General features: G+C 35.2%; 3 protein-coding genes across 6 annotated transcripts; all 3 read right to left on the bottom strand.

The window, feature by feature from the left end:
* Window positions 1-1,039: 1,039 nt before the first annotated feature.
* Window positions 1,040-5,286, bottom strand: LOC121261505. Of its 2 annotated transcripts, none has more exons than XM_041163924.1 (6): window positions 5,122-5,286; window positions 4,842-4,964; window positions 2,981-3,237; window positions 2,581-2,671; window positions 1,507-1,573; window positions 1,040-1,432 (listed from the first exon to the last, which is right to left on the bottom strand). In XM_041163924.1, the coding sequence occupies exons 2-6, from the start codon at window positions 4,844-4,846 to the stop codon at window positions 1,379-1,381; spliced, it is 474 nt and encodes a 157-aa protein (XP_041019858.1). In that variant the 5' UTR covers window positions 4,847-4,964; window positions 5,122-5,286; the 3' UTR covers window positions 1,040-1,378. The 2 variants fall into 2 exon arrangements, with proteins under 2 accessions (XP_041019858.1, XP_041019867.1); XM_041163933.1 differs by having other exon boundaries at window positions 5,094-5,267.
* Window positions 5,287-9,843: 4,557 nt separating this feature from the next.
* On the bottom strand, window positions 9,844-11,346 carry LOC121261845. The gene is made up of 2 exons (XM_041164247.1): window positions 10,458-11,346; window positions 9,844-10,312 (listed from the first exon to the last, which is right to left on the bottom strand). The coding sequence occupies exons 1-2, from the start codon at window positions 10,624-10,626 to the stop codon at window positions 10,086-10,088; spliced, it is 396 nt and encodes a 131-aa protein (XP_041020181.1). The 5' UTR covers window positions 10,627-11,346; the 3' UTR covers window positions 9,844-10,085.
* A 707-nt stretch (window positions 11,347-12,053) lies between these two features.
* Window positions 12,054-16,709, bottom strand: LOC121258108 (phospholipase D alpha 1). 3 transcript variants are annotated; one of them, XM_041159478.1, is made up of 4 exons: window positions 16,368-16,709; window positions 16,136-16,235; window positions 12,686-14,591; window positions 12,054-12,571 (listed from the first exon to the last, which is right to left on the bottom strand). In XM_041159478.1, the coding sequence occupies exons 2-4, from the start codon at window positions 16,226-16,228 to the stop codon at window positions 12,138-12,140; spliced, it is 2,433 nt and encodes an 810-aa protein (XP_041015412.1). In that variant the 5' UTR covers window positions 16,229-16,235; window positions 16,368-16,709; the 3' UTR covers window positions 12,054-12,137. The 3 variants fall into 3 exon arrangements, with proteins under 3 accessions (XP_041015412.1, XP_041015422.1, XP_041015430.1); XM_041159488.1 differs by having other exon boundaries at window positions 16,412-16,709; XM_041159496.1 differs by having other exon boundaries at window positions 16,474-16,709.
* Window positions 16,710-17,147: the final 438 nt, after the last annotated feature.

Genomic DNA, 17,147 nt, shown 5'->3' with positions numbered 1-17,147 from the left:
CACATCAGAAAAGTGATATACATGAGGAACAGAGGGATGGTTCTTGGTCCTTCTCAAACATTCCACGTACCATGCTGAATGAGGAAGAGTGTTCTAGAGGGAAATTCTGATGCAACGTCTTTCATTTTTTTTTTTTTTTATAATTTCTTCTTTTCCTCACAAAATGAAAAACTTTGTAGATATAGTTAAGAGGGACTTATCATTAAATATTTTAAAGATGAGGAATAAAATGTTAAAACATGAAATTTAAGGATTTTTTTTTTTTTTTTTTAAAAAAGTGTCAAAATTCAGAACTGATTTGATCTTCAAATAGAATCGAATCCTAACACGTAGATATTTTATTTTATAATCAAACGATATAAGACATCTGGGACCTTCCTGGAATAACATTGGGCATAAAAAGATGGTCGGAAAATAAAAAGGATATAGAATGGTTTCTAAAACTTGAACAAATGAGGGGAAGGTATTTATTTGGAGATGGTCGTATTAAAATCAAGTAAACATGATCCAAACTCACTTTAGTTCAAGATTATCAGCCTGCAATGTTCTGAAAGTTGATTATGTGAATAAATAAGGAAACAAAACCAGCTGGGAGTTGGGCATTAGCATTGGAATAGGCAAAAGCAAGTTTAAAATTTGGTTAATATTACATGTTTTGTCATTTTTCTATTCCATTCAAAACCAATTCTCAATTAGATTATCCGGGTATTATAATATTTTATTATTATTTTGTATCTTATTTTGTAATTATACCTATCATATGTTAATTATCTTATTTTGTAATTCTACCTATCATATGTTAATTAACAATCAAATTATAATTAAATTATTATTATTTAAACAATCATATTTTGCATAGTCATTTAACACTAATAACTACAAATTTTTATAATAGTGTTCCATTTGATACTGTAGAGAAGGGCAAGGCCTGGGGTGAAAAATACTTCTTCAATAACTTTTGAGTAAAATTTAGGCAAGCTTTTGACTTTGTTTTAGGATGCATGTTTCTAAGACATGCAAACCAAGAAATCCTGTTACAAGGTAATAACTCATGAGATTTATTTTAAGAGAAAAAGGGAGGAGGGAATTTATCACAAGCCCTAACTTGCAAGTGCTGGTAGCATTCGAGTCAGTGTTGACAAAGTTTCATAAATTTTGTAAAACTTGCCCCCAAGAATGCCGGTGCCATAATTTGAATTAAATGTAATACAAGCATGTCTAAAAGGCCTGAATTATCGATGATGTTTCTGTTGATATAAAAGCCGCAATTTGCTCAAATCACCCCCACCCCTTACCATGGAAGCAACTTGAATGTTAGAACAGCCATGACGGGTTTTGATATCTCAAAAACCTTTTAACAGATAAACACTTCTGCTGCTCAATCATATAATCCCTCCTGCTCCCAGATGTCCACGAGAAAATCTACCATTTCCTGTGTTCAGGATCAACAAAGTATTAAATAAAGCATGGTATTATCACTATCAGCATTTGAGGGCAGAGGCTTACAACAAGCGGTATAGGCTGAGGGAATGGCTTGTTGCTCCCAAGCAAACTTTCATACGATGCATTCCAACTGCAAAGCCAGGATTTTTTTTTTTTTTTTAAATCAATGCATAGACAATGAGTGCTGAAAAGATGAAGGAAATTAATTCATGAATAACCAATAACCGCTTTACAATCTAAGGGGTATATATTCCAGAAACTGTTCTCCAACATTTCCTATATCTTCCACTCAATGCTACTTTAATGCGTAAACTCAAGTAACGAGATCCTAAAGTGCCAGCCACACTAAATCAGACAGGAGACACGCGATGTGACACCAATATTCAACTCTCTTTCTTTCTACTTTTGTTTTGTAGGGATAAAGGCCAAGGCCAAGGCCAAACATTGCCCAACAAGGAAATGGGTCTGTTCAGCAAGATAGTTCATATGCTACAATGAAGTGGATAAACTAAATACAATGAATGTAAAGAAAGTCTTCGCCTAAGGGTGGTCATCTTCTTTCTTTTAAGGCAGGGAAAGGTGGAAGGGGGAGGAATGAGTTTGGACCAAAGGGAAGGAAAATGGGAAGATTCAAACTAGTAACCTCCATTGCATGAGGCATGATCCCCAACCACTTGTGCTAGCCCTTGGGGCTTCTTGGGATGATATTATTTCTTGAAATCCTGATATAAAATAACAACTTAGACTCAGATTGTACAGAGGAAAAAAAAAAAACTTGTTCCAAACTCTTATTTGGAAGAAACATGGTCTAAATCCATCTTCATGTGCTGTCAAACCCCAAAGGGAAATAATAAAACAAAATAAAAATCAAACTCACCCTCCTCTTCCCTTCTCAGTTTTCAATGGAAAATATGTAACTTAAAAGTCTTAATAACTGAAAACAAATCTTACTAACCAATGAATGAACGTTTTGATAAGTTAGGCCGGGCAACTAATTAATTACCATTCCTTTGAGAAGGAGAGAGAGAGAGAGTAAAATAGGCACAAACTCAGATTAGTGTTACACTACTGGTAGATCAAGTATCTTTTTTTTAATGAAATTAAATCATTTCCCATGCAAAGATTAGAGCAACTCACCTTAATTTGGGTTCTCGTGTCTGTTGAACCCTGTTCTCGGATCTCTTACTTCCTACCCAACGCTGCCTAGTCTGATTCCAGAGAAGAAGACCTATTGCCCGTACAAGATAGGAAATGTAAGTTCAACATAATCAAAACAAAAAAATGGACAAATACACAGACAAAGTCAACACGAGACAAATTTCAGAGCAATATGCTGTACCATCTACAACATCATATAAATGTCTTTTTTTTATAAGTATCATCATATACATGTTGGCACCCAACAACCTTTGAAATATCAATTGGGGTCCTATATAACTCCAACCCCCCACCACAACACACCAAAAGGAGAGTCGAGACCCACCCAAAGCTGTGGCTGACATATGCACTTAACATTCAAGTAGAAGTAAAAACTTGCCATGATTTACAAATTCAGAAGGGGTGTTAGCATTTCCAGCAACACCATGCAAATCCAGAATTTGATTGGTTGTACTGATTGATGATAAGCTTCCTTGCGACTGAACTGCACTGTTGTCCATATCCCACGTACTGGTGGTCCAGAAATCCTCTGATATGTTAGGCTTTTTCACCTTCTGACCTTGAATCTGCACTCCTTTTGATTGTGTATCCAATGAGGTAGTTATTGTTGGCTTGGTATAGCGACCAAGACAACCACTGCTCTGTTACAAAGCGAATTCTGTTCTGTTACAAATCTCATATAATAATATAGCCAAGAGCAGCCATCACAAACTAAAAAACTTCAGGCTGACACCTAGATAAATTGGTCCACATAGAACCTTCTCTATCTATCTCAACCCAGAAAGAAAAGACTTATCATTTTATAAATGAACAATAGAAAATCACATATGAATAAATCACTAGACAAAGAATATGAAATTAGCAACTAAAATCACCCATCAATTTTGTTGAAAGAGCAACACCCCAACAAGTAGAAACTGTACGGGGAAAAGTGGAGAGGAAAGAGTTCAAATAATCATTCTTTTATAAGGTTCAAAGAATCATTATTTGGTGTACATCTAGAATCCATGGAATACTTGTGATGACAAACTTGGTATATAGAAACACTGCTTAATAAATAGCATCAGTTCCCCAGACCTCAAGTTGCTAATAAGTTTTTTCATGCTTTTTGCCAGCAAAAGTTTCATTGGATGCAAGTTCAAGCCACAACTAATGTTGTGGTTGAGTGGCCAAATGCCAGTGTTGTTAAAGACACCAGATGTAACAATGCGCAAAGGTCTCGTGAGGCCTAGGGTGACAGGGCCAAGCAGATACGCATTTTTTAAATACATATCAAGTCATTCAAGATCATTATTTTTGGATCCTAGAATGCTACGGAACTAAATACAAGATCAATGATTTGTATACGGGTGAATCAAGAGCAAGTGAAACCAATGCCCTGTTTACAAAAGGGCAACTCATTCCATTTAGAAAGGCACGATCTTTTTGCTTTTAAAAAAATCTTGCCGGGGGCAGGGCGCAGGGGGGTGGGAGCAGGTGATGTGGTTGCTTGGATTTGGTATTAGACTTTATCACGCGCATTTAGCCATATAAGGTTAAGGGAAACATATACGGTATGGTGTATTGGACTATGACAATAGTTGATCAACTAATCAACGTTAATTATATGTTGTTTAGACCTAATCATCATTTTTCTAATCAGCTAGCAAATCATATTTTTAATTGAGTATTTCTTAAATAAACAATAAAAAGCACGCTCTTCAGTGCCTGGTGCTTCCGGAATAAAATTGGTCACTTTTTCCGCTTTTGGTGTATGCACTTTCGCTATGGGAGTGAGAAGTATTTTTCTTTCGGCGCTTTGGGCCTAGGTTCGCTTTTGACAACAAGGCATGAGATAAGCAGAACATTTATGTCATCTCCTAGATCAGATCAGATGATCGAAAACCTGTAATCAACGGGGGGGTCATCAAGGTGCCCCCCCCCCCCCCCCCCCCCCCCCCCCCCCCCCCCCCCCCCCCCCCCCCCCCCCCGGCCCGCGGAAATAAAAAAAAAGAACGGGACATGATGAAACTATGACTACACGTCTGAAAGTCTGCTACAGGTCTGCAGTGCCCATATCATTTTCTTTATTCAACGTCAGAACTCATTTTTTCCTTCGTTTTCTCATGAACCAAACAACTAAAACCACAACAGATTCTAAATTAAAACACGGGGAAAAAAAAAACCAAAGCTGGAAGACTAATTGAACCAAAAATACCCATAGAACTCCAAATCTGAAATGGGAATCAGAAAAAACTTACCCCATGTCATTCAATACAAGAAAGACCCACGAAAGCCTTATCAGATCCACTTAGAAATTTCCCCGGGAAAATCAAAGCTCAAAGGGAAACCGATTCCAGGAAAGAAAACAACAGAGAGACCTCCTATGTGCCAAAAAAATAATGAGCATCAGGGAAAAAATTAGAACAAACATGAAAATAAGACAAGAATAATAATAATTTTTTTTTTTTTTTTAAAGGATTGTTTTCCTCGATCAAGGGAAAGAAAAAGACCCGTGAGATTGCATAATTGAAGACTCACTATCTTTCTCTTTCCTGGAACCGAAAGCAGGGATGGCCTTTCGGATCGCTGCTTGCTTAACCTGTTCCTCTTCTCCGGCTAGTATTTGGAAGAAGGAATAAAGACGGGAATAGGTGGAGTTGAAGATATTATGTACACATTGTAGGGTGGAGATTAGGCTCCCCTGCAGTTTTCCACTGTCGCGTTGTTCTTTTTGGTTGCGTTGATTTCTGACACCTCAGCACTCCCAAAAGTCAATGACAATCTACCACACACGAGACATATTATTGTTAATTTTAGTTCCTGTCTTTTATTTATTTCTTTTTATTTTTGGGAAACAAATCAATTTACTTACATTTTCAGATTTTTATTTTTGCTAATCCGATTAAAGGTGGTCTTAATTTTTTTTATGTAATATTGAGTAAAAACATAGTCTATTTCGCACATAATAATTCCAAATTCATCCAAAAAATTTACTATTCCCATACAAGAAAATAATACACTTTCAAAATTATTTGACATTATTTTTTTGGGAGGATACAAATCCTAATAGGGTGCAAGTCACCGAGATCATGTAGCCATTCATAAATTGCTTATCAATTGCAAAAACTCCCACGATTAAAAAAAAAACATATTATTATATACTTATTTCTTTTTATTGTTATAATTAAGGATGTAACTGATTCGATTTGGTCTGATTTTGTATATTTTTTAGAACCAAATCGGTATATAATAGTTTTGAAAATTTAAGAATCGATATCGCACCGATTCACTATCGAAACCGAAACTTCTGATTTTTTCATTTTTATGGATTATCTATATTAGTAATAATATGATGTTTACATAATACTAAACTATTAGTTTATTTATATTATAGTATAAATACATTATTTTACGACAACTAACAAGTTATATTATAGTATAAATACATTATTTTACAACAACTAACACATACTAGTATAGTATTTAATTTAACTATAGATATAAGTTCTAGACTTTTTATATGGGTATATATGATCAAATGTGTAAAAATGTATTTACAAAAAGAATATATATTTATATTATAATTTATTATGTCAAAAATGTATTTATCCTTGATATTTAGATATCAAAATTAAGTTTATATTAATAACTTAATCTTAATGTTTATGTTTAAGATTAAAATTTTATTTATATTAATTTTATATTATAAATTAAAATTTATATGTTATACCAAATGTTATATTAAAAGTTATAAGATTAATTTTATGTTATATCACATGTTATATTAATTTTATATTATAAGATTAATATATTTGAATAATAAAATTAGAATTTCATATTATATTAATTAGCAATTTAACATATAATATATAATATAATATAAAAAAATTATATATAATATAAAAAATTATAAATATATATACCGGTCCAGATCGTTTAAACCAATGTTTAAAATATTAAAATCGATACTGTATCCTTTTTTTATTTTTTTATACAACCCTACTTGTAACTCTAAATCACAACTTTTTTTCTCCTGTTAAGACACTAGATTCATATAAGAGAAATTATGCTTTACACTCATATAAGTGCAAGCACCGTGCACTTTTTTTGAAAAAGCAAGTACATATAGGACCCATACGAGAAAATTTAATTTTTTAAAAGTGGACCTCACTCTTTTTCAAAAGAAATGTGTGGCGATTGCACAACTCATAATTGTATCTAACATTATTCTAAATTAAAATTTATTGCCTTGAAAAATCACGATTTTACTCATCATATTTAGTGTTTGGATGCAACTCAATTAGGTGTGCATATGGGTAATTTTCAAACTTGGCAGAAGCAAATTAATTTGTAGTTTTGTCATGCTGGTAAGTCTTCTCAGCTACACATTGTTTTAGTCTTCTCCCATCTATAGTTTTTTGAAAGTGTTGGAAGAGGCGTTGCAAAGTAAGGTTTGAAGGTAAGGTTGACATAGTTGAGTTTGTTTGGCATCTTATCAAATTATGGCTTCGTTAGATTATGCATAAGATAATGAAACTTTTGAGGTTACCTAATCAGGATGTTTCTATTTTAGATCGGTTGGAGATTTCGGTTTTACTTCCCAAACCTAAGAAGGTTCGTGTGGTGAGATGGAATAAGCCTCAACAGGGCTGCGCTAGGTCAAACTCAATACATATGTGAGTAGTTTTGGTAATCTTAGGCCGTCAGGAGTAAGGGGTGTTATTCATGCTGATAATGGTAATTAGTGTGCATCTTATTCTGTTTTCTTGAGTTAGGACTCTAATAATTTTGCTGAAATACGAAGTTTACTAGAAGGGGTTCAGAGGTGTTATCAGCTTGGTTTTAAAGGATAGAAATTGAGACTAACTCCCAAATTATTGTGAATTGGATTACTAGGAGTGATTGTAATATATGGTATTTGTAGGATTTTTAGGATGAGCTACATGTTTATTTTGCTTCTATGGAGTACTGTGCGAAACATATTTTTCGAGAAGGTAATGCGATGGCTAATCTTCTTGCCAAGAGTGGAGCTGGGGGATTAAATCTAGATTGAATAAGTGATAGAGATGGATTGCCCAACAATTTAAGAGGTCGTCTTCGCATGGATAAAATTGGTATTCCTTATTTGCAGATCTCGTAGTGTTTTCCTGGTAAGCTACATTTCATTTATTTGTTTGTTTACTTTATATGCATGCGGTTTCTTTTCTTTTGAGGTATATTGCATTGTGGTTGGGAGTTTTAGGTTTTTTTTATGGCTGTGTTTGGATTTGTTTGATTATCTGTACTCCAGGTATCCACGGATGTAACTACAATTTTCCTTTGCAATAAGTAAGAGCTTTCAATAAAATTGAGGTACCGTCCTCCTTTTTAAATAAATAAATAAATAAAAAAGCCCAATTGGTTCTCTGACCCATGATCAGTTTTACCATTTACCCACCCAAAAAAAAAAAAAAAAAAACCGAAAAATAGATCTTTTATTAGTCTTATATTTTCTCAAATTAAAGTAAACGAAGTTAACAGTCAAATCTTTAAAAAACCCAACTCTTTGTGTTGAGAAGATTCGCGCTTTGTCCGCTTGAGGCATGTGACCGGGGATTGAGAAAGCAATGGAAAATGAAGAAGATTAAATTCAATTGCTAGCATCCGTACCCAGAAAATTTTGTACCTTATCGTTCGTTCTCTTGGGATGTGCTCTTCCCTTTCCGTTTAAACCAATGAATACCTTCTTTTGGCAGATAACAAACAAATACATCTCAGTTGCAGGACCATTTTGCTTCCTTGAATTTTATTTTCGGGTGGGAAAAGAACTTGTTGGGATTCTTTATTCTTGTGTCTGTCCAGATGCTTGATAAAATACAAAGCCTTCATCGGTCAATCAAAGTTGTTTGCTTGTAGATATAGAAATGCCCAGGCCAAAAGCAAGCATCCTGATTGGTGATTTGGTATTAGTTTAGGGGTTTTGGTCTTCTCTCTTTTTCAGAAGTGCCTTTTTTGTAATTTATTGAACTCTACATCTTGAGAGATCCTTGTTCTGGGTTTTTAACTTTTTATCTTGGAATCCTTGACCATCAAAGATCACAAAGAAAACCATGAGCAGGAAAAGGGCTTTTCAGATTCTTGTCAAAGGCGAGAAAAGGAAATCAAAGCATGCATAATGCATTAGTGCAGTGCGCACCAATATGCAATGTAAGAGTCAAAAGAAAAGAGTTATTAAAGATCACCAAGATGTAACGCTTGCAGCTGAAGAAAACCATGAGCAGGAAAAGGGCTTTTCAGATTCTTGTCAAAGGCGAGAAAAGGAAATCAAAGCATGCATAATGCATTAGTGCAGTGCGCACCAATATGAAATGTAAGAGTCAAAAGAAAAGAGTTATTAAGGATCACCAAGATGTAACGCTTGCAGCTGCATATTGTCTGCCACTCTCTGCAATTTGCACCACTGGATGTGAAGTCTCAACCATTTCATTAAATAAAACTGATAATCTGCAACCCCATTTTCCCAATATCTACCACCACCTACCAAGATAAAGCCCCCCCAAAAAAAAAAGGAAAAAAAAATTCAACAAAGTAATAAAAACAGAGAGATGTTATTGTCTGTTAACAACAGTTAGTTTGGTCATTTTTTTTTTGTTGGGCTGGTTTGATATCTTAGCTCACAGACAACTGTGTGACTCAATAATTGAAGGGGGGCTCAAGTGCTCAACACCTCTTTGTTGTGTGGTTCCAAAGAAAGGTCACTCTCAAAACTCACAAGAATTCGGCCTTTGCAATTAATTCAAACTTGACTTCATTCCTGTGATGGGTTGGGTCTTTCAATCAACTCAGCTGCTGCAGTTCTAATAAGCCATTGGTCTTTAACTCGGTTCTAATTATCCACTCCAAAAACACCCGTCTTTCACAACCTATCCCACCACAAAAGCCTGTCTTTATCTTGGGTTGAACCCTGAATGTTCTGGTAACTGGTTTTTAAGAAAACTACAAACCCCAACTTGATGAATAATTGAATATTAGCCAATAGATGGATAATCATCAAAAATATTAGTTAGCTAATATACAGTATATACGAACAAGCATGAGTGTGGTCCAGACTCCACCCAATGTCTTTTCTTCTTATTATTTTTTTTAAACAGACGGAAGAATGACATGGCTAAAGATTATATTACAATGATCATGTTAATCAAGGATCCTTTTATTATTATTACTATGAATATTTTACCAAATTATTTTGCACCACAATTCAAGCAAATATTAGAATGAAACTGACTATTAAATCCCACCACTGAAATTATATAGAATGAATAATAAATTTGGATGGAAACAGAACTTTACCCAATATTTCTCTTCTTCTTCTTCTTCTTCTTCTTCTTTTTTCTTCTTTTTTTTTTTTTTTAAATGTAAAAACGATGAGTTGGACAGAGCCCAAGTATTTACAAACCACAAGAAAACCAAGATTTTTCTTCTTGTGAGAGCCATACCAGAAAATCCAAGAAGTTTACAACTCATCAATATGAACACTGCATTCTTTGCACACGGTCTTTGAGAATTCCATTGTACAAAGCAATCCGATTCTCTGGCATTCCACGAACTCCCCGGATTTCGTTTCTGCAACCCATTTCAGCTTTGCTCGGTTTCGTTTGCTCCTTCCTGTATTTGTCGCCATTCCCACTTGGGTCCTTCACATCCTCTGCAAATTGCACTTTCTTCTTCTTTCTCTCCTTTTTCTTTTCCTCTACAATAATGAAGAGAAAACACACAAACCATTTGTTAACCGGAATGAACGGACGTGTTCGACGGTTGCGCAGAGCAAATATCCGAAAAAGACAAAAAAAATACCATATTAAAAGGGAAAAAAAATATAAGGGACACCCACGTACCTGAATATAAGCAAGAACGTAGAATTTGCTTTGCCGGGTGCTGGGGATCCTGATTTTCGGAAATCTGGGTCGGTGGGAAAGACTTCTGCCTACAATAAGCAAGAAACAGAGCTGTGCTAGAGATAGCCATGGCGGTGGCCAAGACCAAACCTTGTGATATGGAAGACATAACGAAACAAAACCTCAAAAGAAGAACAAGCAAGAAATATATTTTCTGTACAGATAGAAGAGCTATACAGAAAAATAGAAAGTCGCGTTTGATACTTTAATTAGAAGTGGGAAAGCTTAGGAGACGCTCAGAAAATAGGAGGAGGCCATCATTATAATGTGAAAAGAATTGAAGGAGAAGTTGGGATGCTGTTAAAGAAATTTATTAATAGACGTGAGCATCTGGATTTCTCGGGTGAGAAGGAAAAGGAAGAGGTGAGCGTTCGGTGCATTTGTGTTGTGGCAGTGCTGGGAAAATCTGGAGTCTTTCGGGTGAGGTCGGCAGTCAACTTGAGTAAGGGGTGGGGACCCAGAAGTTGTGATTAATGAGCCCCGGGTAAGGCGTGGGAATGGGCGCAACTACTTCTAATTAATCAGCCCTCTGCCACTTGTCACTCTTAACTCAATTTTCCAATAATATAGGAAAACATCTTCGTTAATGATGTTTTAATTCTTTTTTAATTAAATCCCTTTATTTTTCTCCTTTTTATTTTCGGTACACGTACACGGAGGTGCAAATCTGATTGGTCACTGAAAGCCCCATAACAAGTCCACTTCACAGCGGATAGAATATATAACAACATCAATCTCATCACACGTGGAAGCTTCGTAGTTCAGCATTACCTACTTTGATACACGTGTCCAACAAAACCAACGAATACGGACGATGTGGACAAAGAATGCCTGCGTCGCGTTGCTGTTGGAATAGCGTATACGATGTTAAGGAAGACTCCACCGCGTAATTTACCCGACGGCTAGAAAAAAGATTTATGAATCTCATCGTTCGCATTATTTATTTAAGAGCTACACTCACATCCAAAATTTGTCTCGAATGTGGGTCTTGAAAAGTATATTTTATTTATTTATTTTTTATATATATTTTTTAATTATCATAAATATTTTTAAAAAAATAAAAAATTCACAATATTATTAAAAAGTCTTTTTTTAATCACTAAATTAAAATAAAAAAAATTCAGAATACAGACCTTTAACATTTCTGTTTATTTAATATACATCGTACTCTATTTCATTATGATAAAAAAAATCTAAAAAATAACATTTAATAATAAATATATCATATTTTATGTAGTAAAATAATAGTATAGTATGTAAAATTTTTATCTTACTATTACAATAAGATTTGATTATCAAATATTAAAATTTATTTTTTAAATTAGATTATACCACTTAAGTGTAACAACTTTATAATAATAATAATACAGTTTTAAAGCTTCAACGTTAGTTAATTAATGATTTATTTTGTTTTTGGTAAGATTCCCGCAAAATCAAACACCCATTTTTGCGCAGAAATAATAGATAGAATTTGTTTTCAAAATATAACAAAAGGGGAAAAGAACTCATGAGCCAAACAAACAATACTCGTCACTCTCAGCATCAAACTCACACAGCATTACCACATCTTTACAGTGATAAGCAATACGTACGACTGAGTACAAACAGTGATTAATACCACTAAGTGGTAAGGATTGGAGGCATGTAGTCAGACTTGGCACCCAGAACACGAGCCTTAGTGTCAGGGAAGAACTCAAATCCAGGTAGCTCTGTGACTTCTCCTTCGGAAGCAATCCCGATGGGGTAACGCAGCAGGTGACCGGGTAGATCATGTTCAAGTGTCTCACTTGAATATTGATCCCAATATTTTTCAGCAATCTGGTTCACTTTCTTGATGCACTCCTCGTTTTCTGGATTTAGGAAAGCATCGTCAAGCATGCCAAGGTGCTCATACCACAGTGCCATGCGGAAACCATGGATCTGGCCGCGTGCTGGCTGCCTATTTGCCAGATGATATGGTTGGTACGCTCCCATTGCTATCTCAGAGTCCCTAGAACCGTCCATCGATCTCTGGTTTATGTTGGCAGATCCAACTATTATATATTCATCGTCAACTGCAAAAAATTCATGGGTTATCTTAATGATTTGATATGAACTATTTACATCTAAAATGAATAAGTCCTATGGAGATTGAATGAAATTCGAAGTTGGTGGCATATATGTCTTACCAATCAGCATCTTGGCATGTACATAGATCATGAAGCGCCTGGCCTCCTGGGCTCTGATATAATCTGTATCAGGTTCTGGTTTTTCTGAAGGCTCATATTCTCCATGCTTCTTTACCTCCCGATTTCCAAGGCAGAAAAATGTTAAATAGTTCCGAGGATCCTCGTCAATACCCTTGGCTTTGAGAGCCTGAATGACATCTTTATACATCATCTCCATTGTCCTTTTCTGCCAATCTAATATTGCTTGAACTGATCCACTCTCCGGCATACCCTCCGGCCACATTGGGACAACAATATAGACTGTGAACCTCTCCCCTGCTTCAATCTTACTAACAATCTTAAGCGAAAGCTCCTTTGGAATCAGATGCAGAGCACCGATTTCCTCAGGCTTAATGCCATCAGCACTCCAGGCAAAGGAGCTTCCGAGGAAATACTGATTTTCGATATAAATGAATTTCTTTGCACGTCGAATGGCATTAATATAAGCATCCTGAATACTTCTATCAATGATATTATCCTTCCCACTAACAAGCCCAGCTCTGGCCGCTTCTTCAGGAGTCTCTGGGAAGCCAAAAGCAGCCCCACCATCAATGGATCTAAACAACTGCACATTCCAAGTCTCATGGTCGTCTGGGAACATAACCGGAGATGGGGTAATAAGAGTACCATCAAGATCAAGATCTCTGAGCTGAACAAGTAAATCTTTACCACCCTGCTTTCTCCACCTCTGCTCAAAATTAAATAGGACATCCCAAGCAATGGGTCCTTCAAGTCGGGAGTGTATATCGTGCCATGGTTCCCTTGGGCCACCTTTTTTGATTGAAGTACCTTCAAAATTTGGCTGATGAAAATCATCATGATGTGCTGTGTCCAAAGTCCTAAAAAGTGAATGAAAGGCAGTGTCATATCTCCCATCACAAAGATCAATACCCCCAACAAAGCTCACAATTCTCCTCTTCTGTGATCCTCCAGAAGGCATCTCACTGTCCACCACCACAATCTTCTGGTGATGAGTGAACATGGTAGAGATCTCTAAATCCTGAATAATGCTCGCACCATCATCCGGATTCCGAGGACACAAGACACAGTGCACCTCAGTATCATGGAAGTAATGTTCTGTTTCTTCATCGTGCGTGGCCATCAGTCCATCCTTTTTCAGTAAACCAACAGAAGTCCTGTCATCCCAAACAAGCATAAGAACCCTAACACCTTCATTTGCCTTTTTCTTGAGCAGCTCACCAAGCATGATGTCACCTCCAGGCTTTGGCCTTCTCGAGTCCCTTACCAGGGAGATTTCAGTATAAACAGACCATCCAGCAATGTAGATCAAGTGCTTTGCATTAGTAATGGCATCAAAAACATCTTCCCAACATCTATGGGGCTCATAAAATGTGCCTCCAGCAAGAGGGATTTTAGGAACAAATTTATCTGGTACGTGAGCATCTTGGTACAAAGAAACCCTACAACCTTGTCTCTGCGTGAAGAACGTGTATGGCACCCCAGGAAATTTAGGACTTCTGATACCTCGAGACCAATTACGGTCTTTTGTGACATCAAAATATTGTAGCTTCACATGGATCTTAGAACTTCCATGTACAGGTTTTTTGTCCTCATCCAAGATTTCAACCCATTTATCCACTTCTTCTCCATCCAATATTTCTTCAACAGGCACATATGCTCTTCCAATTAAGGTCGCTCCAATAGGATTATCATCTTTGACAGTGAATACGACATCTGAAGCCAAGTGAGCACAGTATATATGAAAAGACTCGTACCACCTGGGGTTCTTATGCTCCTTTTCTATTATTCTTGTCCTCCCAACTCTAGCTTTTCCTAGATCAATAGTTGCATAGAGTTTAGTAACTCCTTTGCCAAAACCAACCGCCTCTTCAAGGCCTTTTGCAATCTACAAAATATAATTTCACCAATGAAATACAAAAAGTAATGATACCGATACCGATACCAATGAAGTAATATAAATAATATATCACGTACCGATGCTTACGTAGTTGGAATGAAATTTTAATCTCTCGAGGAAAACAACATTTAAATTGGATGCGAAACCACCATTTATTCCAAAAATATTAGTTAATGGGAAGAAAGTAGGTTTATTTATTTATCATATATCCTTTTAACACTCCCTCTCACATGTACGCTAAACTTTCTCTTAATAAGTGAGATCATCATGTAGAATATTTGATGAAGTGTGGAATCTAAGATTTAGGAAGATTTAATTATTTATATTATACATTTTCCCAGTAGTGTATCAAATGTGCATGGGAAGGATACTTTAAAAAAGAAAGAACAAAAGCTTAAACAAATCTGGCTGCCATAAGAAAACTTGAGAGGGCGGGGGCGGGGGGGAGGAATGAAATTGAAATGGGATTTATCAATCAGAAGTCAGAGCACAAGTTAAAACAGACGTAAATCCAAGTGTTTGCTACCTCAATAAGTGAATGAAAACCCAGCTGTTGGTTCCAATACCTCAATAAGTAAATATTAGTATTCCTATGCCCTATAAATGGCGTTTTCTTCGTCTGCTTTAGGTAGGAGAAAGTTTACACAAATGAAAGCATTTATCTAGCAAATCCCAAGAAATGCGAGCAACACGTTAGTTAGGGATAATCGAGAATATAACCTTTGGGTCTAGGCTGCCGCCTACAGCTGACGTGCCGCTTAGCACAATTTTATTTTTTTAATATTTTTAAAAAATAAAAAAATATATCAATACATTAAAAATTATTTTTTTAATTATTAAGTAAAAAAATTATTAAAAATTAAATATACAAACAATCAAAATAAAGAGACAAGATAAAAGGACAGACTAACATTTTCCAATAACCTTTTTCCACTCCAAAACAAATCCACTTATCGCGTTAGTTTTCATAATCCACGTGAACAGCCCCATTTATGTATTCTAGTAAACATCAGCAACCCCAAACTCGATGAACACATCTCTTTGAAAGATGAACTAAATTGAGATCAATTTAATTTAATTTAATTTAATTTTAAATTGAGTCTAGTATCTAAATATTTAATTTTTAAATTAAACTCATTTCAATTCAAAATATTTTTATATATGGGACCTATAACTTTTTTCAACTCAACACTTCTTTACACGCAGGACCTTCAACTTTTTTCAACTTTCTATAAATATATCTAAATTCATATTAACATCCAAACACATATAAATTCATTTTAAATGACCCCACAAAACTCATCCCATTATCTCAACTTATTACTATTCATAAAGAAATTAATTCAACTCCACATCTAAACAGTCGTTTTAGATATAAAAATAAGTACATAAGTCACAAAAACAAGACTCGCCGTGAAGAAGTTATGCCGTTAAATCGCCATGATTGACTCGGATCCAAGCTGATCATGATATATATTATATACAAACCTTGTATAGAAAAAAATAATGAAAGAAAAATTAAATATATATACCTTGCTGAAAATGTTCTTGCCACCGCCCGTGTGGATTTCGTCCACCTCAAAGATGGTAGCGTGCAGCGTCCCATGTAGCAGAATGTTCGTCATTTCTCACCTGCATATATGCGTGCACCAGAAATCAAAATTAAGAGAAAAAATACATAATCTCTAGTAATAGAAGATGAGCATATCGAGTATAAGCCTTGGAAATAGAAGGAAGTGATCATGGGATCACAGTGCAGAGGACCTAAAAGCGTTGAACCCAAGGGGATATTTTAATCGGAGACTTATAGCAATCGGAGATCGACGTCGTACGGTAGATCAATCAAAGATAATGAATAGGATTATCTTACAACAATTATGAGTTTACAACTGAGGTAGAGAGAGTAAACTTGGATTCGCGAATTCAGAGAGAGATATGGAAACTGGAGAGAGCAAGAGAATGGTGGGGAGGTGACCGGCCTTTGCTTCTCTCGCTAATATATACAACAATCTGAGAGCCAATGTGAAAAGGAGAAGAGAGAGAGATCCACGAAAGCAATGAAGAAGCTACTAAAACAGGTCCCCGTGAACTGGTGGAGTTGGATAGAGGGTGATTGAATAGAAAAATGATAGGGTGCGGTGGCGGACCTACCAAAAAAAAAAAAACAATTATGGAAGGATGTATTCTTTTTGTCTTTTTATATTCATTTATTTCTTTACATGTTTTCCTTTTTAATTATTATATTTTTAATACTTTTTTATGTTATATGGAATAATTGATTGATAAGTAAAAAATAATAAATAATTATTTAATTATTTAATATCGTGAAATGATAATATAATAAAAAATAATGAGTAGCATTGTAAGTTTTTAGATATTTTTTTTTGTAAATGATTCTAAATTGAATTAAATTAAAAATCTAATGGTATGATGCCATATAATTCAGTTCTCTAAATAGAAAATTTAGATTTGAAACTCCTCCCTTATATATATATATATATATAAAGTATATATAAACTTGATGGCTAAGGTTCAAGCCAAACT

The sequence above is a fragment of the Juglans microcarpa x Juglans regia genome, chromosome 1D (genome assembly GCF_004785595.1).
Source record: "Juglans microcarpa x Juglans regia isolate MS1-56 chromosome 1D, Jm3101_v1.0, whole genome shotgun sequence".
NCBI classification, from domain to species: Eukaryota; Viridiplantae; Streptophyta; class Magnoliopsida; order Fagales; family Juglandaceae; genus Juglans; species Juglans microcarpa x Juglans regia.
This window is presented reverse-complemented; position numbering and strand designations above follow the sequence as displayed.